This window comes from Anomaloglossus baeobatrachus, chromosome 5, assembly GCF_048569485.1.
Source record: "Anomaloglossus baeobatrachus isolate aAnoBae1 chromosome 5, aAnoBae1.hap1, whole genome shotgun sequence".
Taxonomy (NCBI): domain Eukaryota; kingdom Metazoa; phylum Chordata; class Amphibia; order Anura; family Aromobatidae; genus Anomaloglossus; species Anomaloglossus baeobatrachus.
The window spans coordinates 5,064,379-5,091,198 of NC_134357.1; the positions used below are offsets into that span (position 1 = coordinate 5,064,379).

Below are 26,820 nucleotides of genomic sequence, written 5' to 3' on the forward strand. Positions count from 1 at the left end.
ACCTTACCACCACCAGAGCTGCCACCTCACCACCACCAGAGCTGTCACCTCACCACCACCAGAGCTGCCACCTCACCACCACCAGAGCTGCCACCTCACTACCACCTCATTACTCCGGAGCTGCCACCTCATTACTCCGGAGCTGCCACCTCATTACTCCGGACCTGCCACCTCATTACTCCGGAGCTGTCACCTCATTACTCCGGAGCTGTCACCTCATTACTCCGGAGCTGTCACCTCATTACTCCGGAGCTGTCACCTCATTACTCCGGAGCTGTCACCTCATTACTCCGGAGCTGTCACCTCATTACTCCGGAGCTGTCACCTCATTACTCCGGAGCTGTCACCTCATTACTCCGGAGCTGTCACCTCATTACTCCGGACCTGTCACCTCATTACTCCGGAGCTGCCACCTCATTACTCCGGAGCTGCCACCTCATTACTCCGGAGCTGCCACCTCATTACTCCGGAGCTGCCACCTCAGTACTCCGGAGCTGCCACCTCATTACTCCGGAGCTGCCACCTCATTACTCCGGAGCTGCCACCTCATTACTCTGGAGCTGCCACCTCATTACTCCGGAGCTGCCACCTCATTACTCTGGAGCTGCCACCTCATTACTCTGGAGCTGCCACCTCATTACTCTGGAGCTGCCACCTCAGTACTCCGGAGCTGCCACCTCAGTACTCCGGAGCTGCCACCTCATTACTCCGGAGCTGCCACCTCATTACTCTGGAGCTGCCACCTCATTACTCTGGAGCTGCCACCTCATTACTCTGGAGCTGCCACCTCAGTACTCCGGAGCTGCCACCTCAGTACTCCGGAGCTGCCACCTCACCACCACTGCAGCTGCTGCAACCTTCTAACCTTCTTTCTCCTCCCCATTGTCCTGTAGCCTGTCAGCCCGTGTGGCCAGGGTCCTTGTCCCTCTGTCTGTCAGTGTTAGTTTGCTCATTGTATTTTGTATGAGCACCTCACAGGTAACGCAGCCGGGAATTAGTAGGGCTAAAAAGATAACTAATAATAACATCACCTGATGTCTGACCTTTCCACAGGAACCTCAAAAAGTTTCTAAACCAGACCTCTTTATAAGCAGTAGATTGGGACCTTACCACCCCCCCCACCTGTGCAGGGCGGCCTGGTCTTTGCCCCCTTACCTTGCCATTATAGGGAATGCGGAGGTGTCCTTTGTCACCATTTTCCTCCACCGGCATCCTCCAGCCCCAGTATCTCGGCCTCTTCTTTTGGGAGACTGTAAGGGTCACATTTCCTGGCACCTTCTCTCCAAATGTGTATCTAAAACACAGATAAATAGATAAAGGGAAAGAGCGAAGCACACCACCACCACCACCACCACCACCACCACCACCACCAAATCACAACCATGGTCCAGCTATGAGTTACCTGAAGACCTAACCCAATATTCCAGAAGTAAAAATGTAGAAGGACAGAATAAGAATCACAAACCATCAGGATCTGGAGATGGTGGTAGAACATTTCCTGGACTGGAAGTCAAAAGTAAAACTTACACGCCTGACGCCGAGAAAGTGGCCTTCTCATCCATGATGGAGATTTTATCTGGTCCTTCTATAGACACATCAAATTTTGGAAGAACTGAGGAGAGAAACAAGATAGAATGTCAACTGAAGCCCCCAATGGGCAGGTAATCAGACCATGGAGTCCGAGGAGAAGGGTGGGGGACTGCTCCAGAACAAAGGGAGGGTGCCCTACCCAGAACAGAGGGGGGGGGCCCTTCTCCAGAACAGAGGTTGGGGGGGCCTTTCCAGAAGAGGGGAAGGGGAGGGGGGCGGCTCACCAGAACAGAGGGTGGGGGGCCTTCTCCAGAACAGAGGGGGGGGGGGGCCTTCTCCAGAACAGAGGTTGGGGGGGGCCTTTCCAGAAGAGGGGAAGGGGAGGGGGGCGGCTCACCAGAACAGAGGCTGGGGGGGCCCTCTCCAGAACAGAGGGTGGGGAGCCTTCTCCAGAACAGAGGGTGGGGGGGCTTCTCCAGAAGGGGGGTTGGCCCTCTCCAGAACAGAGGGTGGGGGGCCTTCTCCAGAATAGAGGGTGGGGCTCCAGAATAGCCATATAAAGGATATCTTTTTTGATAAATGTTTTGGAGTCTCCATGATGCTATCTTTCCCAAAATGAAGGTTGGAATATAAAAAATAACTGAAAAGTCTTAGCGATGTTTAACTTGCAGGAGATCTTTGAGAGTCCCTTGGATGGAGATAAATACTGAAAAGATGATCCTTCCCCAAATCATCCGGACCATTACCATATATTCTGGACAGTTGTCGCTGGCGGAGGCTGCGCGCTCACCACGCTCGGGTCCGGGGCTTCTGCTGCTGCTCGGTGGCTCGAGCGGTGGACCGGACCCGGGGACTCAAGCAATGCTCCTCGTCCACGAGTGAAAAGGGGGTGGTTTGTTTAGGGAGATTGTTCGTGACGCCACCCACGGGTCGTGGTGATAAGGGCACCACCACTGCTGGGACGGGGATCCTGGAAGAGATGGTAGGGAGCAGCTAGGATGTTGTCCCCTCCGTGGGTAGGGGTTGGTGATCCCGGGGCCCGATGGTGTAATGGGGAGGCTGGATGGCTGGGGTGTAGGGTTGCAGGGGCAGCGCGGCGCGGTGCCAGATGGCACTGGTGTACTCACTCAGACATTCAATGACATAGTCTCTGGTAAACCAAACGGCCGGATGGACGGGTCCCGCAGCCGGCTGCAGTGTTGTTATTGTGCTCTCCCCGGACAGGGTGATGGTGTCTGTCTTTCCCTGCACCTGTTAGAATGTTCTGACTCCTGTGGTTGCCCACCGGTAGTCCGCTCCCCGGCGTATAGGTGCCAGAGGAGCCCGTTTTGCCCGCAGGCGCTGGCCCTTGGATCTCTAGCCTGTGGAGGTAGCTGTATATCCTCACGGTGTGGACTGTTGCCTTCTGTCGGGTCTTGGTTGTTAGGAAACCCCTGGGGTTCCGGTCACACTCGGATTTGAATATTATAGGCGGCTCCAAGCCTGGTCGGGGTCCGATGGCCCTGCCTGTGTGCTTAGCTTCACTCCGCTCCTTGGTTCGGTACCGGTGGGCAAACGCCCGACCCTGGTCCTACGGCTCTGCAGAGTTCCGCTAACTACTGCAGACGGCCACCACCGTCTGCCAACCTTGCTGTCAGTGCCTGGGCTCCAACCCAGACACTTGCAGTTTTTCCTGCTGTCACTTCTCAACTCCAAACTAAAACTAAACTACTTTTCCCGCCTCCAGACCTGTGAACTCCTCGGTCGGTGGGGTCAACCGCCTGGCTCTGCCCCACCTGGTGTGGACATCAGACCCTGGAGGGAGGCAACAAGGGTTTTTGTCTGACTGGTGTAACTGTCTAGGGGTGGGAGTGTGTACAGTTAGGTCCAGAAATATTTGGACAGTGACACAAGTTTTGTTATTTTAGCTGTTTACAAAAACATGTTCAGAAATACAATTCTATATATAATATGGGCTGAAAGTGCACACTCCCAGCTGCAATATGAGAGTTTTCACATCCAAATCGGAGAAAGGGTTTAGGAATCATAGCTCTGTAATGCATAGCCTCCTCTTTTTAAAGGGACCAAAAGTAAATGGACAAGGGACTCTAAGAGCTGCAATTAACTCTGAAAGCGTCTCCCTCGTTAACCTGTAATCAATGAAGTAGTTAAAAGGTCTGGGGTTGATTACAGGTGTGTGGTTTTGCATTTGGAAGCTGTTGCTGTGACCAGACAACATGCGGTCTAAGGAACTCTCAATTGAGGTGAAGCAGAACATCCTGAGGCTGAAAAAAAAGAAAAAATCCATCAGAGAGATAGCAGACATGCTTGGAGTAGCAAAATCAACAGTCGCGTACATTCTGAGAAAAAAGGAATTGACTGGTGAGCTTGGGAACTCAAAAAGGCCTGGGCGTCCACGGATGACAACAGTGGTGGATGATCGCCGCATACTTTCTTTGGTGAAGAAGAACCCGTTCACAACATCAACTGAAGTCCAGAACACTCTCAGTGAAGTAGGTGTATCTGTCTCTAAGTCAACAGTAAAGAGAAGACTCCATGAAAGTAAATACAAAGGGTTCACATCTAGATGCAAACCATTCATCAATTCCAAAAATAGACAGGCCAGAGTTACATTTGCTGAAAAACACCTCATGAAGCCAGCTCAGTTCTGGAAAAGTATTCTATGGACAGATGAGACCAAGATCAACCTGTACCAGAATGATGGGAAGAAAAAAGTGTGGAGAAGAAAGGGAACGGCACATGATCCAAGGCACACCACATCCTCTGTAAAACATGGTGGAGGCAACGTGATGGCATGGGCATGCATGGCTTTCAATGGCACTGGGTCACTTGTGTTTATTGATGACATAACAGCAGACAAGAGTAGCCGGATGAATTCTGAAGTGTACCGGGATATACTTTCAGCCCAGATTCAGCCAAATGCCGCAAAGTTGATCGGACGGCGCTTCATAGTACAGATGGACAATGACCCCAAACATACAGCCAAAGCAACCCAGGAGTTCATGAGTGCAAAAAAGTGGAACCTTCTGCAATGGCCAAGTCAATCACCAGATCTTAACCCAATTGAGCATGCATTTCACTTGCTCAAATCCAGACTTAAGACGGAAAGACCCACAAACAAGCAAGACCTGAAGGCTGCGACTGTAAAGGCCTGGCAAAGCATTAAGAAGGAGGAAACCCAGCGTTTGGTGATGTCCATGGGTTCCAGACTTAAGGCAGTGATTGCCTCCAAAGGATTCGCAACAAAATATTGAAAATAAAAATATTTTGTTTGGGTTTGGTTTATTTGTCCAATTACTTTTGACCTCCTAAAATGTGGAGTGTTTGTAAAGAAATGTGACAATTCCTACAATTTCTATCAGATATTTTTGTTCAAACCTTCAAATTAAACGTTACAATCTGCACTTGAATTCTGTTGTAGAGGTTTCATTTCAAATCCAATGTGGTGGCATGCAGAGCCCAACTCGCCAAAATTGTGCCACTGGCCAAAGATTTCTGGACCTAACTGTATGTTGTTATGTCTGTGACTACCTGGCTAGTCCACGGCGTCACACATTCATCCAAATACCTGAACTTTCCCAAATCATCCAGAACGTCTCACAATCCTCCTCAAAGCATCCACGATTCCCACATCATCCAGAACTTCCCCAAACTGCCTGTAACTCTGTGAAACCCCAGGAAATTCCCCAAATAATCCAAACCGTGCACAAATTCATACAGACGTTCCCCCAAACATTCACACCTAACAAAAATTATCAACACCTTCCCAAATCCTTCATCAAGACCCTTCCCGTAATATCTGGACCTCACCCAAATTATTCAAACTTTCTCCAATAATTAAGACCTCCCCGCACACCTGAAGCGAGACGTTACCTGCCACAGATAGGACGTGTCCTGCGGGACGCTCCGTCACCAGACGAGACCCCCGACACCGCCTATTCTTATAGCAGAGGTGATGATACAGTCACCCCCGGTCCAGCCTTCCTGATCATTGGTGGTTTCGTCTCTCCCCTCAGAACTGATATTAATGCTGCGCTCCTCACTGGCCTAGCCAGGTTGTCACAGAGAACACACAAACACCCCCACCCCCATTAGACAGGGATACCAGCCAAACACAAAACCCTTGTTGCCTCCCTCCAGGGTCTGATGTCCACACCAGGTGGGGCGGAGCCAAGCGGTTGGCCCCACCTGCCGAGGAGTTCACAGGCCTGGAGGCGGGAAAAGTGGCAGTTAGCAGTGGGAGTTTGAAGTGAGAGGAGTAAACACTTGGGTGTCTGGGTAGTGGCCCAGGCACTGACAGCAAGGTTGGCAGACGGTGGTGGCCGTCTGCAGGAGTGGTGAAGCAACGCGGAACCGTAGGACCGGGGTTGGGCGTTGGCCCGCTGGTACCGACCGGGGAGCGAAGTGAAGCCAGCACACACAGGCAGGGCCATCTGTTATGATCCGGAACCATGGAAGACTACCACAAATCATTGGCAAAAGGTGACAAGAGGCCAGATCTGAACTCCGTCCTATACCAGGTGCCCTTGTCATACCAATGAACAGAAGACAAGAATCATAACAAATTCAAAAAGCCACAAACACATGGACCCAAAGGAGCAATACTCCACACAGAACTGCAGGGAGTTCCCCAACAAACCACTGAGGGGGAAAATCCCTGCATGCAAATAAACTGAAAACAACCACAGCAAATGACAAACCCAGATAAGCAAAAGAACCAGACAATAAATAAAGAGCAAGCACTTATCTGGAGTAGATGTGGTGTAGAGCAGGATTAAGCAGGCTGGAGATACAAAGAACAACTGACATCCGGCATAGCCTGCTATCAGACCAGGATCTAAATAAGCAGAGAGTTAGCAAAGGAAACACCCACTGCACAACACACCTGGTCTAAGTCCAAACCATTCCTGGCCACCAGAGGGAGCCTCCCAGCAGCCAAAACATAACTAACATTCACAACAGTACCCCCACCTTGAAGAGGGGTCACCGAACCCTCACCCACGCCACCGGTTGCTCGGGATGAGCATGATGGAAGGCGCGAACAAACCTGTCCGCATGAATGTCAGAAGCCACAACCCAAGAGTTATCCTCCTGCCCATAACCCTTCCATTTCACAAGGTACTGAAGCTGACGCCTACTGCGACGGGAATCCAGAATTTTTTCAACCTCATACTCCAGATCCCCTTGTACCAAAACAGGGTCAGGAGGCGCTGCTGCAGGAACTGCTGGCTCCACATGTTTCTTCAGCAAGGACTTATGGAAGACATTGTGAATCTTAAATGACGCAGGCAGAGTCAAACGGAAAGATACAGGGTTAATAATCTCCGAAATCTTATAAGGTCCAATAAATCTGGGCTTAAATTTAGGAGATGGAACTCTCATAGGAATATTTTTAGAGGACAACCACACCATGTCCCCTACTTTAAACCGGGGACCAACAGTCCGACGCCGGTTGGCAAACTTTTGGGCAGTTTCTTGGGACTGAAACAATTTATCCACTACCTGCCCCCAAATCTGCTGCATTCTGTTGACCACCGAATCCACCCCCAGAAAGTCAGACGCCTCAAGCTGCCCTGAGAGGAACCTGGGGTGATACTCAAAATTGCAGAAAAAGGGGGACACCAACGTGGTAGAGCTAGCTCTATTGTTAAGGGCAAATTCAGCCAAAGGCAAAAACGAAACCCAGTCATCCTGATCCGCAGAAACAAAACACCGTAAATAGGTCTCCAGGGTCTGGTTTGCCCTTTCAGTCTGACCGTTGGTCTGAAGATGAAACGCCGAGGAGAAAGACAGCTGAACACCCAATTTGGAGCAAAAAATCCTCCAAAACCTGGATACAAACTGCACCCCTCTGTCAAAAACAATGTTTTTGGGAATACCATGCAAACGAACAACATGTTGGAAAAACAAAGGCAACAACTCTGATGAAGACGGCAACTTAGATAGGGGAACCAAGTGGACCATCTTGGAGAATCTGTCACAGATCCCCCAAATCACAGTCATTTTCTGAGAGACGGGAATCTCTGAAATAAAATCCATAGAGATGTGCGTCCAAGGTTTCTTAGGTACAGGCAAAGGCAATAATAGCCCACTAGAACGTGAACAACAGGGCTTGGACCTAGAACAAACTCCACACGACTGCACAAAACGATGGACATCCCGAGACTGGGAAGGCCACCAAAAAGAGCGTCTCACAAGATCCAGAGTACCAAAAATGCCAGGATGACCCGCCAAAACAGAGCAATAAACCTCAGAGACAACTCGGTCTCTCCATTGGTCTGGGACAAACAGTTTCCCTGTAGGACATCTCTCAGGTTTATCCCCCTGAAATTCCGCCAGTGCCAACCGCAGATCAGGCGAAATAGCCGAGAAAACTACACCATCATTCAGGATAGTAGACGGCTCGACAACCTCCAAATAGTCAGCGCAGAAACTCCTGGAAAGGGCATCGGCCTTAACATTCTTGGTGCCTGGCAAAAAAGAGACCACAATATTAAACCAGGTAAAAAACAAAGCCCACCTGGCCTGCCGAGGATTCAACCTCTTGGTCGATTCCAGATAGATGAGATTCTTGTGGTCCGTAAGCCCACAACTTGATGCCTAGCCCCCTCCAACCAATGCCTCCACTCTTCAAATGCCCACTTCATAGCCAATAATTCCCGGTTCCCCACATCATAATTCCGTTCAGAAGGAGCAAATTTCCGAGAGAAAAAGGCACAGGGCTTAAGTTTACCCGAAGTAGCGTCTCGTTGAGACAGAACAGCACCTGCTCCGATCTCTGAGGCATCGATCTCAACATGAAATGGGCGAGATATATCAGGTTGCTGCAGAACTGGGGCAGAAGTGAATCGCCTTTTAAGCTCCTGGAAGGCCACAATAGCCTCAGGGGTCCAATGCTCAGCAGCAGCTCCCTTCTTTGTCAAATCTGTCAGAGGTTTGACAATGGCAGAAAAATTGGCTATAAATTTACGGTAAAAATTAGCAAACCCCAAAAACCGCTGCAGGGATTTTAGAGAAGTCGGTTGCACCCAGTCGTAAATAGCCTGAACCTTAACCGGGTCCATTTCGATAGCGGAGGGAGACAGGATGAAGCCCAAAAAGGAAATCCTTTGCACCCCAAAGAGGCACTTTGACCCCTTAACGTACAGTGCATTATCCTTAAGTATCTGAAAAACCTCCCGTACTTGCCCAACATGAGAGTCCCAATCATCAGAAAAAATCAAGATGTCATCCAAATACACAATCAAAAATTTACCAATAAGGTCCCGAAAAATATCATTCATGAAGGCCTGGAAGACGGAGGGGGCATTAGTGAGCCCAAAAGGCATCACTAGGTACTCAAAATGCCCCTCAGGAGTATTAAAAGCCGTCTTCCATTCATCATCCTCCTTAATACGGATGAGATTATACGCACCCTTGAGATCCAGTTTCGTAAACCATTTGGCGCTCTGCACTCTAGAGAACAGATCAGACATCAGAGGCAAAGGGTACTGATATTTGACCGTTTTATTAAGAAGACGGTAATCAATACAAGGCCTCAACGAACCATCTTTCTTAGCAACAAAGAAGAAGCCGGCACCCAAAGGAGAAGATGAGGGCCGAATGTGCCCCTTCTCCAATGATTCTCTGATGTATGACCGCATGGCATCATGTTCGGGCACAGACAAGTTGAAAATCCGCCCCTTGGGAAATTTACAACCGGGCACCAACTCAATGGCACAGTCACAGTCCCGGTATTTGGGCAGAGAATCAGATTCCTGGTCATTAAATACATCACGGAAATCAGACAAGAAAGCCGGAACATCAACTGCCTGAGCAGACATGGACGACACGGAAAGGTCCTGATGCAAACCTTGACAACCCCAACTAGTTACCGACAAGGATCTCCAGTCAAGAACTGGATTATGGGTCTGCAACCACGGAAATCCCAGTACCAAGGTATCCTGTAGATTATGCAATACTAAAAATGTACAAAGTTTCCTGATGCGCTGGTGCAACTCTCATAGGCACCTGGGTCCAAAATTGGGGTTTATGTTCTGCCAAAGGGGTAGCATCAATGCCCCTTAAAGGAATAGGAGTTTGCAAAGGAACCATGGGGAAACCACAATCCCTAGCAAACCCAAAATCCATCAAATTGAGCGCTGCCCCTGAGTCCACAAAGGCAAATGCAGAAAAGGAAGACAATGAGCAAATCAATGTGACAGACAAAAGAACCCACAGTAACAGAAGTAGCGTCTCCACAATAGAAGCACAGTCTATTCTTCCGTCTGAACCCCTGCCGACTAGCATTAGAAAGGACCCTATCACACTCCATAGGCTCCAAAGGCTGTTCCACAGGCACAAAACCAGCAGGTATCTTCCTGCGCTCACGTAAACGCCTATCAATCTGAATGGCCACGGTCATAGAGGCATCAAGACCAGAAAGGACGGGAAATCCCACCATTACATCCTTCACAGCATCCGCAATACCCTTCCGAAAAAGAGCCGCAAGCGCGTCATCATTCCATTTGGTAAGGACCGCCCACTTTCGAAATTTCTGACAAAACGTTTCTGCAGAATCCAAACCCTGAGTTAAGGACAACAAGACCTTTTCTGCTTGGTCCACAATATTGGGTTCCTCATATAATAATCCCAAGGCCTGAAAAAAGGAGTCCACATCACTGAGAATCGGATCATCAGACGCTAAAGAGAAGGCCCAGTCCTGAGGGTCACCACGCAGCAAGGAGTGCAAAAGGATGGGAAGGGCACCACCCAGTGGGATCTCCTGGTATACAAAATTTATGAGAAACAAGGAGAAAAGGGGGTATACCAAACGTGGGATCACCACAATATTAACCAGTGAATATTAAATTTTATTAGGTTATTGGAAAACCAGAACACGAGACACATGTCTCCACACTGAAAAATTGCTAGAAAACACACAATGACACAGGATAAAAACATTTAAAAAGCCATAGGCATGACAAACATGTCCGCCAGGAACCAGTTATATAATGATGTATAAATATAATTATAACAAGGACACTCCAATCACTATTGCACAAGGCCTGTATCTGGCATAAAAGGATAAATGCAATAAAGTACACTGGTGGGTATATATGGTAACATGTAATACGTTGTTATATAGAAACACTTAAGATTACACACGTATGATGGATCCACAATGATGTATAATTAACAACATATGGTAGGTTGTTATATGGAAACACTTGTGCAGATATAGAAATCTCCAGTCATAGATGAACGGTATGGGCTCTTATGGAGTAATACTGCAATCTATATAGGTACAGAAGAACTCCAATGCTGTGTAGATAGTAACATATAATAGATTATAAAATAGAGACACTTAGATTGCACAAATATAAAAGATCTTCACTAAATACGTGAAGTGATATAGATCAGTAGATGGATCTAGCAACAAAGTACGTCCAGGTCCCTATCAACACACAGTAACTCCATAACCACAATACCTTTACAAAAAGTGTATCCTGAAGAGATCGCCCATATAGTGCAAAATGGCATTAAATCAGTAATTCTATCTGCTTAGTAAATATACCCGTATTTTACCACCACATATAGCCAGAGTCCCGGATGCTTCAAACCACCAAAGAGATGTATGGCCTTCTTCCCTGAGGAAGCCACTGGATACGTGGCGATACGCGTGGGGTGTCCAGGCCAGGAACCCCTTTGGTCGCTCCTCTCATCCACCCCATTAGCGTGGTTGCTATTTATTTTATGGGATGATGGATGTAGGTCCGTTTCTGTACTGCTTGTAACCTGGTTGCTGCATTCATTTACCCCATACATCTCTTTGGTGGTTTGAAGCATCCGGGACTCTGGCTATATGTGGTGGTAAAATACGGGTATATTTACTAAGCAGATAGAATTACTGATTTAATGCCATTTTGCACTATATGGGCGATCTCTTCAGGATACACTTTTTGTAAAGGTATTGTGGTTATGGAGTTACTGTGTGTTGATAGGGACCTGGACGTACTTTGTTGCTAGATCCATCTACTGATCTATATCACTTCACGTATTTAGTGAAGATCTTTTATATTTGTGCAATCTAAGTGTCTCTATTTTATAATCTATTATATGTTACTATCTACACAGCATTGGAGTTCTTCTGTACCTATATAGATTGCAGTATTACTCCATAAGAGCCCATACCGTTCATCTATGACTGGAGATTTCTATATCTGCACAAGTGTTTCCATATAACAACCTACCATATGTTGTTAATTATACATCATTGTGGATCCATCATACGTGTGTAATCTTAAGTGTTTCTATATAACAACATATTACATGTTACCATATATACCCACCAGTGTACTTTATTGCATTTATCCTTTTATGCCAGATACGGGCCTTGTGCAATAGTGATTGGAGTGTCCTTGTTATAATTATATTTATACATCATTATATAACTGGTTCCTGGCGGACATGTTTGTCATGCCTATGGCTTTTTAAATGTTTTTATCCTGTGTCATTGTGTGTTTTCTAGCAATTTTTCAGTGTGGATGTGTCTCGTGTTCTGGTTTTCCAATAACCTAATAAAATTTAATATTCACTGGTTAATATTGTGGTGATCCCGCGTTTGGTATACCCCCTTTTCTCCTTGTTTGCCACGCAGCAAGGAGATGACAATCTTAACCTGCTGTACGGGATTCCCTGAGGACTTAGGGCGCAGGTCAAAAAATAATTTACAATTATTCCTGAAGCTCAAAAATCTCGCCCTATCTCCCGAAAAAAATTCAGGAACGGGAATTTTAGGCTCTGCAAGGGGAGTCTGTGCAAGAAAAGACTCTATACGACGAATCTTAGCATCAAGATGAGCAACACGCTCACCCAATTCATCCATGCTAGAAAAAAGAAATCTTCCACAGAACCCAAAGAAGAAGAGGAAAAACACCAAAAAAAAAAAAAAAAAAAAATTTTCCCAGCAGCTTTTTTTTATGTTTTCCTTCTTAAGAGTACCCTTTAAATTTGTTGGCCGGATGTACTGTTATGATCCGGAACCATGGAAGACCACCACAAATCATTGGCAAAAGGTGACAAGAGCATAGGCAACTAGTCTGGCCGCCATCACCTTACTGACCATCAACACTAGAAGTAGCCGAGGGGTGAACTAACATCCTGTGCACCGCGAACCCAGCCGGAGAACTAACCATCCTAAAGGAAGGAAAGATGAATAACTCTCTGCCTCAGAAAATAGAAAAGAATAGCAAGCCCCCCCACATTCAAAGACTGCGGTGATATAGGAAAACACAATACACAGATGACAGGATTAGCAAAAGGTGAAGCCCCCGCTGACTAAAATAGGAAAGGACAGGAAAGGGACTGATGGTGGCCAGAGAAAAACCCTGCAAAATACCAACTTCCTGATAGTACAAAAAAGGCCCTCAGATCGCATGATCTGAACTCCGTCCTATACCAGGTGCCCTTGTCATACCAATGAACAGAAAACAAGAATTATAACAAATTCAACAAGCCACAAACACATGGACCCAAAAAGGAGCTATTCTCCACACAGAACTGCAGGGAGTTCCTCAACAAACCACTGAGGGGGAAAATCCCTGCATGCAAATAAATTGAAAACAACCACAACAAATGACAAACCCAAATAAGCAAAAGAACCAGACAATAAATAAAGAGCAAGCACTTATCTGGGATAGATGTGGTGAAGAGCAGGATGAAGCAGGCTAGAGATACAAAGAACAACTGACATCCGGCAACAGCCTGCAATCAGACCAGGACTTAAATAAGCAGAGAGTTAGCAAAGGAAACACCCACTGCACAACACACCTGGTCCAAGTCCAAACCATTCCTGGCCACCAGAGGCAGCCTCCCAGCAGCCAAAACATAACTAACATTCACAACTGCCATCGGACCCCGACCAGGCTTGGAGCCGCCGATAATAGTCAAATCCGAATGTGACTGGAACCCCAGGGGTTCCCTAACAGCAAAAGACCCGATAGAAGGCAACCGCCCACACCGTGAGGGTAAACAGCTACCGCCTAAGGCTAGAGACCCAAGGGCCAGTGCCTGCGGGCAAATGGGCTCCTCCGGCACCCATACACCGGGGAGCGGACTACCGTTGGGAATCCATCGTAGTCAACACAGGACACTAAGGTGCAGGGAAAGACAGCCGCCATCACCTGTCCGGGGAGAGACACTGCAGCCGGCTGCGGGACCCGTCCATCCAGCCGTTTGGTTTACCGAGGACTTTGTGCATCTCTTACTGAGTGAGTACACCCGTGCCATCCGGCATCGCGCCACGCTGTCCCTGCAACCCTGCACCTCACCGACCCTGCTCTCCCCGTCTCACCACCGGGCCCCGGGACCAACAACCCCTACCTACGGAGGGGGAAAACACCATCCCAGCTGCTCCCTACCATCACTCCCAGGATCCCCGTCACCAGCAGCGGTGGTGCCCATCTTCACCACAACCCGTGGGTGGCGTCACGGACTAAATCCCCCAAACCAACCACCCTTTTCACTCACGGGCGAGGAGCGCCGCTCGAGTCCCCGGATCCGGCCCACCGCTTGAGCCACCGAGCAGCAGCAGCGCCGGACCGAGCGTTGGCGAGCGCGCAGCGGCGGCGTCCTCCCCGCCCGCGACAACTTGGCGTCACGAACAGGATAGGACCCATCTACTTACCAGTTGAAGTGCGCCTTGTGATCTCCGCCGGCGGTGTCCGGCCGAAAATTTTGAAGCGCCACCATCTTGGCGCGAAAATCTCCCGCTCGAGCGTCTTCTCCGAGCAGTGAAGGCGCGAAAGTGAAGCCCCGCCCCCAACAAAACGGAAGTGCTGAAGAGTACCAAGGGGGCGCGGGTGTGTGTCTGCCTAATGTAGCCGAAGCTATAAAAGCAGGGACGCCAGGACTCTGCAAGCAATTGGTTCCTGGAACACGGCTACGCATGATGTCCCGTCCGTCCGGCACCACAGAAATCCCAGAGCCCATGCCAGGAACAGCGGCGTGGGTGGAAGCCCGGACTGCACAGATGTGCTGCCGCCTTCAAGCCCAGGTCCGGTTCTTGATGGAGCGCTGGGTGGCCGAGATGGAGGAAGTGGCGGCGGCCGTGTGGAGACGCGAGGTGGAGACAGAGTTGGAGGAGCGGGTAAGCGACCCACGCCCGTGTCCGAGAAGGACCGGCCACTGCGGCTGATGGGCCCGGCCTGCGCCCGCTCACCCTCCTGCCTCCCCCGCCATCCGTACCGGTTACTGTCGCCCCTCCACTCAGTCCGCTACCCCCAACACCGGTAGCGGAATCCAACCCGTCCGCCCAAGAGGACCAGCCTGGGGGCGTTGTTCGGGAATGGCCTGTGGTCCTCCCTCTACCATGGAAGGCCCCGCGGGAAGTAGCTGTCCGCGACAAGGAGCCATCGGCCCCGGAAGTGGCCGCACCTGAAGCCATCCTGGTTCCGGCAGTCCGCCCGGCCGTGGAAGAACTGCTGGCCCGAAGGCTCAACCAGTGAGGTCAGCTGTCCCTGAATCCCCCGCCTCGGCTGAGGCTGTGCCGGGCCGCCACTGCAAAGCCGCAGTCCAGGCCACGTCACCGCAGGACCCCCACGAGAGTGTACCGGTAGTGGCTGGTGTGGGTGCGGTACAGCGGGGCCCGACCCGGGCGCAGGGGTCTGCCAACACCACTTATTGGGACAGGAAACCAAACCCGTTGGGCCGGGAGATTGCCGCCAGGGAGCAGCAGAGGGCCGAAGTGATGGCGAGGGTGATCAGAGAGAAGGATGCACTCCGTCATGCCACCTTTCAGGTGCGGGGCCCAGTGTACGAGGGCCAAGTCCGGCAGTTCGACCAACGGAGGGGGTTCGGCTTCATTTATGAGCCAGGCCTGGAGACAGAAGTATTTGTGGCCCGCCGCGATGTCAACTCGCACCTCCCCACGGGCCATCCAGGTCGTGCTCTGTTGCCGGGCGACCTGGTGACTTACACCCGCCACTGCGGGGAGAGGGTCTGGTTCGCCCTGGACGTCAAGCAGAGGGAGAGCCGCGGTGAGCAGATGCGGCCCCAGCCACCTCCTCCTCCTCCACCAAGCTATCCGGATGTGGAGTTAGAAGAGGTCCTGAAGGAGTATGACCTCAAGTAGTGGCAGCAGTCCTCCGTTGCAAGCAGTTGTCCCCCGTTGGGACCCTCAGCAGTTTAAATGAATGACACTAATCAACCGAGAAGATCATCTGATTGTCTACTTGATTATCCCGGCTGTTGCCGGCAAGTTGTCCCCGGAGGGACTTTATGTGTTTACCACCTGCATGAGAGACTACTCATGGACAAGGCCGAGAACTGGCAGGCCACCCACGAACTGGTGGACTTGTAAATAAGTTAAGGGTGATTTTCCGTCTGTGCCGCCTCCGGAGAGGCAGATTGGAGGAAGGGCCCGCAGCAGAGCAGGCTGGGGCCCGGCCACCACCAGGACCGGTGGCCATCCTCCGGGGGGTCAGGGGTCCCCTATGGACGTGGGGTCCCCTGAAGTGACAGCCGGGTGCGAGTTACCGTACCCGTTCCAGCTCGGGCAGCCTGAACCTGGACTGGGGTCAAGGGGTGCTGCCCATTTCTTAGGGGCAGCATCAGGGCTAGGTTGTTTGGGTGGGAGAGTGGAAGACATCCGTCCGTCCATCAGTATTAAAAATGTTTTGTTTATGTGTGTAACGTTTAAGTGTCCTAACAAGAATGCGTATATGTTCAAAATGTTTACATGTTATTTATATTTTTACAGTTTTTGAAAAAAAAAATAAAACCGGTGATGGATGGGCAGCCCACGGACGGTCTGCATTTCACCAAGGGGGAATGTGGCGCCCTGGCCTAGCCAGGTCGTCACAGAGAACACACAAACACCCCCACCCCCATTAGACAGGGATACCAGCCAAACACAAAACCCTTGTTGCCTCCCTCCAGGGTCTGATGTCCACACCAGGTGGGGTGGAGCCAAGTGGTTGGCCCCACCCACCAAGGAGTTCACAGGCCTGGAGGCGGGAAAAGTGACAGTTAGCAGTGGGAGTTTGAAGTGAGAGGAGTAAACACTTGGGTGTCTGGGTTTGTGGCCCAGGCACTGACAGCAAGGTTGGCAGACGGTGGTGGCCGTCTGCAGGAGTGGTGAAGCAACGCGGAACCGTAGGACCGGGGTCGGGCGTTGGCCTGCCGGTACCGACCGGGGAGCGAAGTGAAGCCAGCACACACAGGCAGGGCCATCGAACCCCGACCAGGCTTGGAGCCGCCGATAATAGTCAAATCCGAATGTGACTGGAACCCCAGGGGTTCCCTAACAGCAAAAGACCCGATAGAAGGCAACCGCCCACACCGTGAGGGTAAACAGCTGCCGCCTAAGGCTAGAGACCCAAGGGCCAGCGCCTGCGGGCAAATGGGCTCCTCCGAAACCCATACACTGGGGAGCGGACTACCATTGGGAATCCATCGTAGTCAACACAGGACACTAAGGTGCAGGGAAAGATAGCCGCCATCACCTGTCCGGGGAGAGACACTGCAGCCGGCTGCGGGACCCGTCCATCCAGCCGTTTGGTTTACCGAGGACTTTGTGCATCTCTTACTGAGTGAGTACACCCATGCCATCCGGCACCGCGCCGCACTCTCTCTGTAACCCTGCACCTCACCGACCCAGCCTCCCCGTCTCACCACCGGGCCCCGGGACCAACAACCCCTACCCACGGAGGGGGAAAACAACATCCCAGCTGCTCCCTACCATCACTCCCGGGATCCCCGTCACCAGCAGCGGTGGTGCCCATCTTCACCACGACCCGTGGGTGGTGTCACGGACTAAATCCCCCAAACCAACCACCCCTTTCACTCACGGGCGAGGAGCGCCGCTCGAGTCCTCCGATCCGGCCCACCGCTCGAGCCACCAAGCAGCAGCGGCGAACCCGAGCGTTGGCGAGCGCTCAGCGGCGGCGGCGGCCTCCCCGCCCTCGACAGAACCACCGACATTGCACAAAGCTGCCCCACAGCGTCCATCATCCTGCAGATTCTGTCTAGTAAGTGTTTATCTCACAGAGCTGGATATATACAGCTGCACCGCACAGTACCGAGGGGACATGTCCTAATGTTACTGCTTATACATCACCACAGAGCTGAACACTTCCCTACACTGCTCAGTACTCCGTTACATGGGACTGCAGGTGACATCAACTACATTATCTGTACTCAGAGAGATATCACTGTTATCTGTGGTGTTACATAGGACTGCAGGTGACATCTACTACATTATCTGTACTCAGAGAGATATCACTGTGTTATCTGTGGTGTTACATAGGACTGCAGGTGACATCTACTACATTATCTGTACTCAGAGCTATCACTGTGTTATCTGTGGTGTTACATGGGACTGCAGGTGACATCTACTACATTATCTGTACTCAGAGATATCACTGTGTTATCTGTGGTGTTACATAGGACTGCATGTGACATCTACTGCATTATCTGTACTCAGAGATATCACTGTGTTATCTGTGGTGTTACATAGGACTGCAGGTGACATCTACTGCATTATCTGTACTCAGAGATATCACTGTGTTATCTGTGGTATTACATAGGACTGCAGGTGACATCTACTACATTACCTGTACTCAGAGATATCACTGTGTTATCTGTGGTGTTACATAGGACTGCAGGTGACATCTACTACATTATCTGTACTCAGAGAGATATCACTGTGTTATCTGTGGTGTTACATAGGACTGCAGGGGACATCTACTACATTATCTGTACTCAGAGATATCACTGTGTTATCTGTGGTGTTACATAGGACTGCAGGTGACATCTACTACATTATCTGTACTCAGAGATATCACTGTGTTATCTGTGGTGTTACATAGGACTGCAGGTGACATCTACTACATTATCTGTACTCAGAGATATCACTGTGTTATCTGTGGTGTTACATAGGACTGCAGGCGACATCTACTACATTATCTGTACTCAGAGAGCTATCACTGTGTTATCTGTGGTGTTACATGGGACTGCCGGGGACATCTACTGCATTATCTGTACTCAGAGATATCACTGTGTTATCTGTGGTGTTACATAGGACTGCAGGTGACATCTACTACATTATCTGTACTCAGGGATATCACTGTGTTATCTGTGGTGTTACATAGGACTGCAGGTGACATCTACTACATTATCTGTACTCAGAGATATCACTGTGTTATCTGTGGTGTTACATAGGACTGCAGGTGACATCTACTACATTATCTGTACTCAGAGATATCCCTGTGTTATCTGTGCTGTTACATAGGACTGCAGGCGACATCTACTACATTATCTGTACTCAGAGAGCTATCACTGTGTTATCTGTGGTGTTACATGGGACTGCCGGGGACATGTACGGTCAGGATTTTGGCGCTGTACTCACTATATTCCTCCACACTGAAGCTGTGGCTCCCCTTCTCGGTCTGGACTTTGTAGGCCCCCAGCGCGGCCTCTGGAGATAAGTCGTACTGGAGTTGTGCGATGCCGGAGTCGGCGTGGACGTTCTTCCATTGTGCGATGCGATTTCTCTGAGGATCCTGCAGATGAGAGAAAGATCTCAGTCAGGAAATATAGAAACGGCCCCAAAAATATGAGAAAGCCGCGATGTCTCCTCAGAGGGGTCTTATCTGTGATATCTCTGTCTCCTCAGAGGGGTCTTATCTGTGATATCTCTGTCTCCTCAGAGGGGTCTTATCTGTGATATCTCTGTCTCCTCAGAGGGGTCTCATCTGTGATGTCTCGGTCTCCTCAGAGGGGTCTCATCTGTGATGTCTCGGTCTCCTCAGAGGGGTCTCATCTATGATGTTTCTGTCTCATCAGTGGGATCTTATCTGTGATGTCTCGGTCTACTTAGAGGGGTCTCATCTGTGATGTCTCGGTCTCCTCAGAGGGGTCTCATCTGTGATGTCTCGGTCTACTTAGAGGGGTCTCATCTGTGATGTCTCGGTCTCCTTAGAGGGGTCTCATCTGTGATGTCTCGGTCTCCTCAGAGGGGTCTCATCTGTGATGTCTCGGTCTCCTCAGAGGGGTCTCATCTGTGATGTCTCGGTCTCCTCAGAGGGGTCTCATCTGTGATGTCTCGGTCTCCTCAGAGGGGTCTCATCTATGATGTTTCTGTCTCATCAGTGGGATCTTATCTGTGATGTCTCGGTCTACTTAGAGGGGTCTCATCTGTGATGTCTCGGTCTCCTTAGAGGGGTCTCATCTTTGATGTCTCGGTCTCCTCAGAGGGGTCTCATCTGTGATGTCTCGGTCTCCTCAGAGGGGTCTCATCTGTGATGTCTCGGTCTCCTCAGAGGGGTCTCATCTGTGATGTCTCGGTCTCCTCAGAGGGGTCTCATCTGTGATGTCTCGGTCTCCTCAGAGGGGTCTCATCTGTGATGTCTCGGTCTACTTAGAGGGGTCTCATCTGTGATGTCTCGGTCTCCTCAGAGGGGTCTCATCTGTGATGTCTCGGTCTCCTCAGAGGGGTCTCATCTGTGATGTCTCAGTCTCCTTAGAGGGGTCTCATCTATGATGTTTCTGTCTCATCAGTGGGATCTTATCTGTGATGTCTCGGTCTACTTAGAGGGGTCTCATCTTTGATGTCTCGGTCTCCTCAGAGGGGTCTCATCTGTGATGTCTCGGTCTCCTCAGAGGGGTCTCATCTGTGATGTCTCGGTCTCCTTAGAGGGGTCTCATCTGTGATGTCTCAGTCTCCTTAGTGGGGTCTCATCTATGATGTTTCTGTCTCATCAGTGGGATCTTATCTGTGATGTCTCGGTCTACTTAAAGGGGTCTCATCTGTGATGTCTCGGTCTCCTTAGAGGGGTCTCATCTTTGATGTCTCGGTCTCCTCAGAGGGGTCTCATCTGTGATGTCTCGGTCTACTTAGAGGGGTCTCATCTTTGATGTCTCGGTCTCCTCAGAGGGGTCTCATCTGTGATGTCTCGGTCTCCTCAGAGGGGTCTCATCTGTGATGTCTCGGTCTCCTCAGAGGGGTCTCATCTGTGATGTCTCGGTCTCCTCAGAGGGGTCTCATCTGTGATGTCTCGGTCTCCTTAGAGGGGTCTCATCTGTGATGTCTCGGTCTCCTTAGAGGGGTCTCATCTGTGATGTCTCAGTCTCCTTAGTGGGGTCTCATCTATGATGTTTCTGTCTCATCAGTGGGATCTTATCTGTGATGTCTCGGTCTACTTAGAGGGGTCTCATCTGTGATGTCTCGGTCTCCTTAGAGGGGTCTCATCTTTGATGTCTCGGTCTCCTTAGAGGGGTCTCATCTGTGATGTCTCTGTCTCCTCAGAGGGGTCTCATCTGTGATGTCTCGGTCTCCTCAGAGGGGTCTCATCTGTGATGTCTCGGTCTCCTCAGAGGGGTCTCATCTGTGATGTCTCGGTCCCCTTAGAGGGGTCTCATCTGTGATGTCTCGGTCTCCTCAGAGGGGTCTCATCTGTGATGTCTCGGTCTCCTTAGAGGGGTCTCATCTTTGATGTCTCGGTCTCCTTAGAGGGGTCTCATCTATGATGTTTCTGTCTGATCAGTGGGATCTTATCTGTGATGTCTCGGTCTACTTAGAGGGGTCTCATCTGTGATGTCTCGGTCTCCTTAGAGGGGTCTCATCCGTATATCTTGGAGGTCCTCATTCTCTCCCACCTGATTTCCCCAGACACCATATATATGGGAGAAGTTTCTCACCTGAATCTCCACCAGCGAATACTGAAAAGAGAGAAAGAGATCTGGTTACTCAGGAGGAGCGATCACCGGCTGCAGCGGCTCTGAGGATCCAGGACCTACTTCTCATAGATCCACAATGATCACATCCTGATCTCACTGCTGGAGGTTTGTTACAATGTCAGGGAGAGGAACATATAGGAAAAGGAGGGAGGAGCTGTGATGGTGGGATATGGTGTACTGTGTATCATGTTGTGTAGGTTCGTATTTTAGGCGTTGTTCTCTGTCCATTATTTGTATTGCTTGTGTGTACATTGTATTGTCTGTAGGTAATTCCCCCCTGTAGTGTTTCTGCCCTAGGTGTAGGGGAGGTGGGTCTGGGATCCACCTAAACTCTCTGCTAACCTGGGGGATTAGTGATTCTGGGTGAGATTTACAACAGAGAAGAAGCAAGATTGAACCTCTGAGGGAGAAGCTGAGGCTGCGGCCAGCACCCGAGAGAGACTGTGAGAAACCCCGATTTCCCTGGAGAAGGACTGCTGGAGGAGTGTGACTGATCCCCGGGACATTAATGCGCTGACTGGACTATATTTGTGTTTCTGGACTATTTTTACCCTCTGTATGGTGGATTATTTTATGGACCATTTGATTTGCTTGGAATAAATATTCTTGGATGGTTCACTCATCTCCCGCTCTATTGATTGTGTGATATGGGAGAAGGACCCTGTCACAGGAGCGTTCCTGTGTAACTCCATATTGTACCAGGGCACAGTGTGGGTGAGAGACTGAACAGGGACAACGCTGACTGAAAGCAGAGGATCAATAACAGTGGTGCGGTCCGTGCTGATACTGCCACCACCGGCTCCCACCGTGAACAGAAAATGTTCAGCTGCGAGGGGATCAATGGTGGCATCCAATCTGCTGCTGCACTGACCGCCTACTCCATACAGCAAGGTGGCCTCGTCCGTCAGCAGCGCCTAGGATACCCCGAGGCCTCATCCGTCAGTAGCGCCCAGGATATCCCAAGGCCTCATCTGTGAGCAGCGCCAGGGATCTCTCGAGGCCTCGTCCATTAGCAGCGCCCAGGATATCCTGAGGCCTTGTCCGTGAGCAGTGCCCAGGATACCCTGAGGCCTCGTCTGTCAACCGCACCCAGGATATCCTGAGGCCTCGTCCATCAGCAGGAAGAGAAGGATCTGCTGCTGGCTGACATGTGGATGGATGGATATGTGTTCTTCTATGGACGTGTGAAGCGGCCTTCTGCTGTGTGGACAGTGCAGAGATGAAGGAGAGGATGGTCAGGAGACCGGGGGGCTCGGGGGGACGGCCCCTGTATCCGCTCTGTGGCCGCCACCTCCGGATGTCTTGTCCTCTGATCCGGCGCTGCTTCTCTGGGCTGAGTTCACATTTCCAGTAATCGTCCATTAGAACGGATCCAGAAGTACTGAACTATTTTGTGGCAGGATCTGTTTTTTGTAACATTGCAGTGTATGGAGGATGGATCCGTTACCTGATCGCTATTTATCGCCTGTTTTTCTTGCATTTGTAGAGGATCTGCTTTTTCTTACTGGATCAGTTTAAAATAGAATATGAATAGTGATCAGATAACGGCTCCGTCCTCCATAAACTCCAATGTGATAAAACAGATGCTGCAAAAATCAAAAAATCAAAAATGGACAAAAAAAAGTTGTGTTTGCTGCTGGATCCGTTCTAGCGGATGATCCCGGAGGTGTGATCTCAGCCGTAGTGAGAAGGATCTGACGTCCGGCAGCGGGCTGCTCGGTACACCTCACCACAGACGCAGGACTACGAGAACCAGATTTACAATATTCCTATTTAACACGGAATAAGATGAGATTATGACAATCCAGCGAGCGACGAATCTGCTATAAATCCATGCAATGTAATAACTCCCGCACTCACCGTCTGGTTCAGCACTGCCGAGTCCTGGTCCAGAGTCACAAGGCGAAACATGGCTGAGGGCAAAGAAGACACGTGTCCGGTGAGGTCAGGCTCCATACTGCACATGTGATGAGCGAGGGGTCACGTCACAGATATGGTGGTCCCCTCCCCCATTACTAATTCGGTTTATTTTCACAATTGATAAACATTAAAGCAATGAATCGGGGACGATGTAGATATCTGGAGACGGTGAGTGAAGGCGAGGTTCCTCCAGACTCCGGAGTCCTCTCCTCCTGACTGCTGCCCCCCAGCCCCTCCATCATGGGGGTCTGCTATGAGACTCCGCTATGAGACTCCGCTATGAGACTCCGCTATGAGACCTCCACATACAAGACCTCGTCCACGATTCCCCGGGAACCAGACGACGTCTACGAGACGTTTTATGGCCACGATGTATCTAGTTTTATGGCAGAGACCGGTTTGTTGCATTTTCTAGAGGCTTTTCATGTCCTATTGGAATACTTTGGTAAATATCCTGTAATACCTCAATGTTCTCAGGGGGTTTTGTTGCTTTTGATGGATACGCGGCTTTTTTGGGCTGAGCCAGGAGGAGATAATATTTCTCTGGTGGAGCACGGCCAGGCAGAAAGGGTGATAAGGGAGAAGAGGGACGCTCCTATGGGTGTCAGCGGCCATCTGCATGTAGATGCCTTAGATCTGGAGTGTAAAGGCGGCGTTACACACTACTATTTATCTGATAATATGTCGTCGGGGTCACGGATTCCGTGACGCGCTTCCGGCATCGTTAGCGACGTCGTTGCGTGTGACACCTACGTGCGACTCCGAACGATCGCAAATAGGGTGAAAATCGTTGATTGTTGACAATATATTTCAAAATATAATATATTTCAAAATATTGTTTGTCGTTTGGAACGCATCAGACATATTGCTACGTGTGACACCCTGCCAACGACGAACAACATCCACACGACCGCCGTGGTCAAACAATATATCGCTGAATGATGTAGCGTCGTTTGGAACGCAGCAGACATATTGCTACGTGTGACACCCTGCCAACGACGGACAACATCCACACGACCGCCGTGGTCAAACAATATATCGCTGAATGATGTAGCGTCGTTTGGAACGCAGCAGACATATTGCTACGTGTGACACCCCGCCAACGACGGACAACATCCACACGACCGCTGGGGTCAAACAATATATCGCTGAATGATGTAGCGTCGTTTGTGAGATGTGTACGTGTGACCGCTAATAAACGACCTATGTGCGATCTCGGCAAATCGTAACAACGATCTGTTCATGTCACATCGCTAACGAGATCATCAGATAAATCGTAGCGTGTAACGGGGCCTTAAGTCCTCTTTAGGTGGAACCTTCCGGGACCCCCTTGGTCTGTAGGATAAATTCCTCCTAATTGTGGGGTCCTGGCTATAAGCCGTCCATCTCTAGCGGTCATGTTTGTGTGATTTCATCCGCTGATGAAGACATTAATGGCCGGGGTTAGGCTCGTGCGTCCCCTTCCTTCTCTTTCCCACAATTCTATCTCTATTCTTCCAAACTCAACTGGATGTAATTATTGGAGCAATCGGCAGTTACTTCTATACAGATGGGACTACAAGTCCCAGAGGAGACCAGTGACGAGGCAGCGCCGCCTGGTGGCAGACGCAGGAAGGGCAGGCACAGATGTCACAGGTGTACAGCGGAGGTCCCGACCCTCACCTGTTTGTCCTCGTTTGTACACGGCTTTGTCTGATTGGATGAAGGTCCCGGTGGTTTTCTTCCTCAGGGTGACATCTTGGGAGCTGAGCTCAGTCGTTTTACCACCGATCTCCTGACCCTGGATGATAATGGTGGCTTTCTCTGTATCGCCTGCAGGTTCCGGGACCTGCGGGACACATAACGGGGAGGTGGTTACACATAGTGGGGAGGTGGTTACACATAGTGGGGAGGTGGTTACACATAGTGGGGAGGTGGTTACACATAGTGGGGAGGTAGTTACACATAGTGGGGAGGTAGTTACACATAGTGCGGAGGTAGTTACACATAGTGGGGAGGTGGTTACACACAGTGGGGAGGTGGTTACACATAGTGGGGAGGTAGTTACACATAGTGGGGAGGTAGTTACACATAGTGGGGAGGTAGTTACACATAGTGGGGAGGTGGTTACACACAGTGGGGAGGTGGTTACACATTGTGGGGAGGTAGTTACACATAGTGGGGAGGTGGTTACACATAGTGGGGAGGTAGTTACGCATAGTGGGGAGGTGGTTACACATAGTGGGGAGGTAGTTACGCATAGTGGGGAGGTAGTTACGCATAGTGGGGAGGTAGTTACGCATAGTGGGGAGGTGGTTACACATAGTGGGGAGGTAGTTACACACAGTGGGGAGGTGGTTACACATTGTGGGGAGGTGGTTACACATAGTGGGGAGGTGGTTACACATAGTGGGGAGGTAGTTACGCATAGTGGGGAGGTAGTTACACATAGTGGGGAGGTAGTTACGCATAGTGGGGAGGTAGTTACGCATAGTGGGGAGGTAGTTACGCATAGTGGGGAGGTGTTTACACATAGTGGGGAGGTGGTTACACATAGTGGGGAGGTGGTTACACAGTGGGGAGGTGGTTACACATAGAGGGGAGGTAGTTACACATAGTGGGGAGGTAGTTACACATAGTGGGGAGGTGGTTACACATAGTGGGGAGGTGGTTACACATAGTGGGGAGGTGGTTACGCATAGTGGGGAGGTAGTTACGCATAGTGGGGAGGTAGTTACGCATAGTGGGGAGGTGTTTACACATAGTGGGGAGGTGGTTACACATAGTGGGGAGGTGGTTACACAGTGGGGAGGTAGTTACACATAGTGGGGAGGTGGTTACACATAGTGGGGAGGTAGTTACACATAGTGGGGAGGTAGTTACACATAGTGGGGAGGTGGTTACACATAGTGGGGAGATAGTTACACATAGTGGGGAGTTAGTTACACATAATGGGGAGGTAGTTACGCAGAGTGGGGAAGTGGTTACACATAGTGGGGAGGTAGTTACACATAGTGGGGAGGTGGTTACACATAGTGGGGAGGTAATTACACATAGTGGGGAGGTTGTTACACATAGTGGGGAGGTGGTTACACATAGTGGGGAGGTGGTAACACATAGTGGGGAGGTTGTTACACATAGTGGGGAGGTGGTTACACATAGTGGGGAGGTGGTTACACATAGTGGGGAGGTGGTTACACATAGTGGGGAGGTAGTTACACATAGTGGGGAGGTAGTTACACATAGTGGGGAGGTAGTTACACATAGTGGGGAGGTAGTTACACAGTGGGGAGGTGGTTACACATAGTGGGGAGGTTGTTACACATAGTGGGGAGGTGGTTACACATAGTGGGGAGGTGGTAACACATAGTGGGGAGGTTGTTACACATAGTGGGGAGGTGGTTACACATAGTGGGGAGGTGGTTACACATAGTGGGGAGGTGGTTACACATAGTGGGGAGGTGGTTACACATAGTGGGGAGGTGGTAACACATAGTGGGGAGGTTGTTACACATAGTGGGGAGGTGGTTACACATAGTGGGGAGGTGGTTACACATAGTGGGGAGGTGGTTACACATAGTGGGGAGGTAGTTACACATAGTGGGGAGGTAGTTACACATAGTGGGGAGGTAGTTACACATAGTGGGGAGGTAGTTACACAGTGGGGAGGTG

The 26,820-nt window shown here is 50.2% G+C and overlaps 1 protein-coding gene across 1 annotated transcript in view; it reads right to left on the reverse strand.

The window, feature by feature from the left end:
* The window catches only part of LOC142310604 (alpha-2-macroglobulin-like protein 1), a 291,878-nt gene that overhangs the window by 259,996 nt on the left and 5,062 nt on the right, over positions 1-26,820 (reverse strand). The window contains exons 3-8 of the mRNA XM_075348122.1: positions 24,832-24,997; positions 23,110-23,162; positions 21,211-21,231; positions 18,920-19,073; positions 1,528-1,612; positions 1,156-1,294 (exon numbers count right to left, since the gene is read on the reverse strand). Of these exons, the coding sequence (XP_075204237.1) occupies positions 1,156-1,294; positions 1,528-1,612; positions 18,920-19,073; positions 21,211-21,231; positions 23,110-23,162; positions 24,832-24,997 (618 nt within the window). The remainder of the gene's footprint in view (positions 1-1,155; positions 1,295-1,527; positions 1,613-18,919; positions 19,074-21,210; positions 21,232-23,109; positions 23,163-24,831; positions 24,998-26,820) is intronic.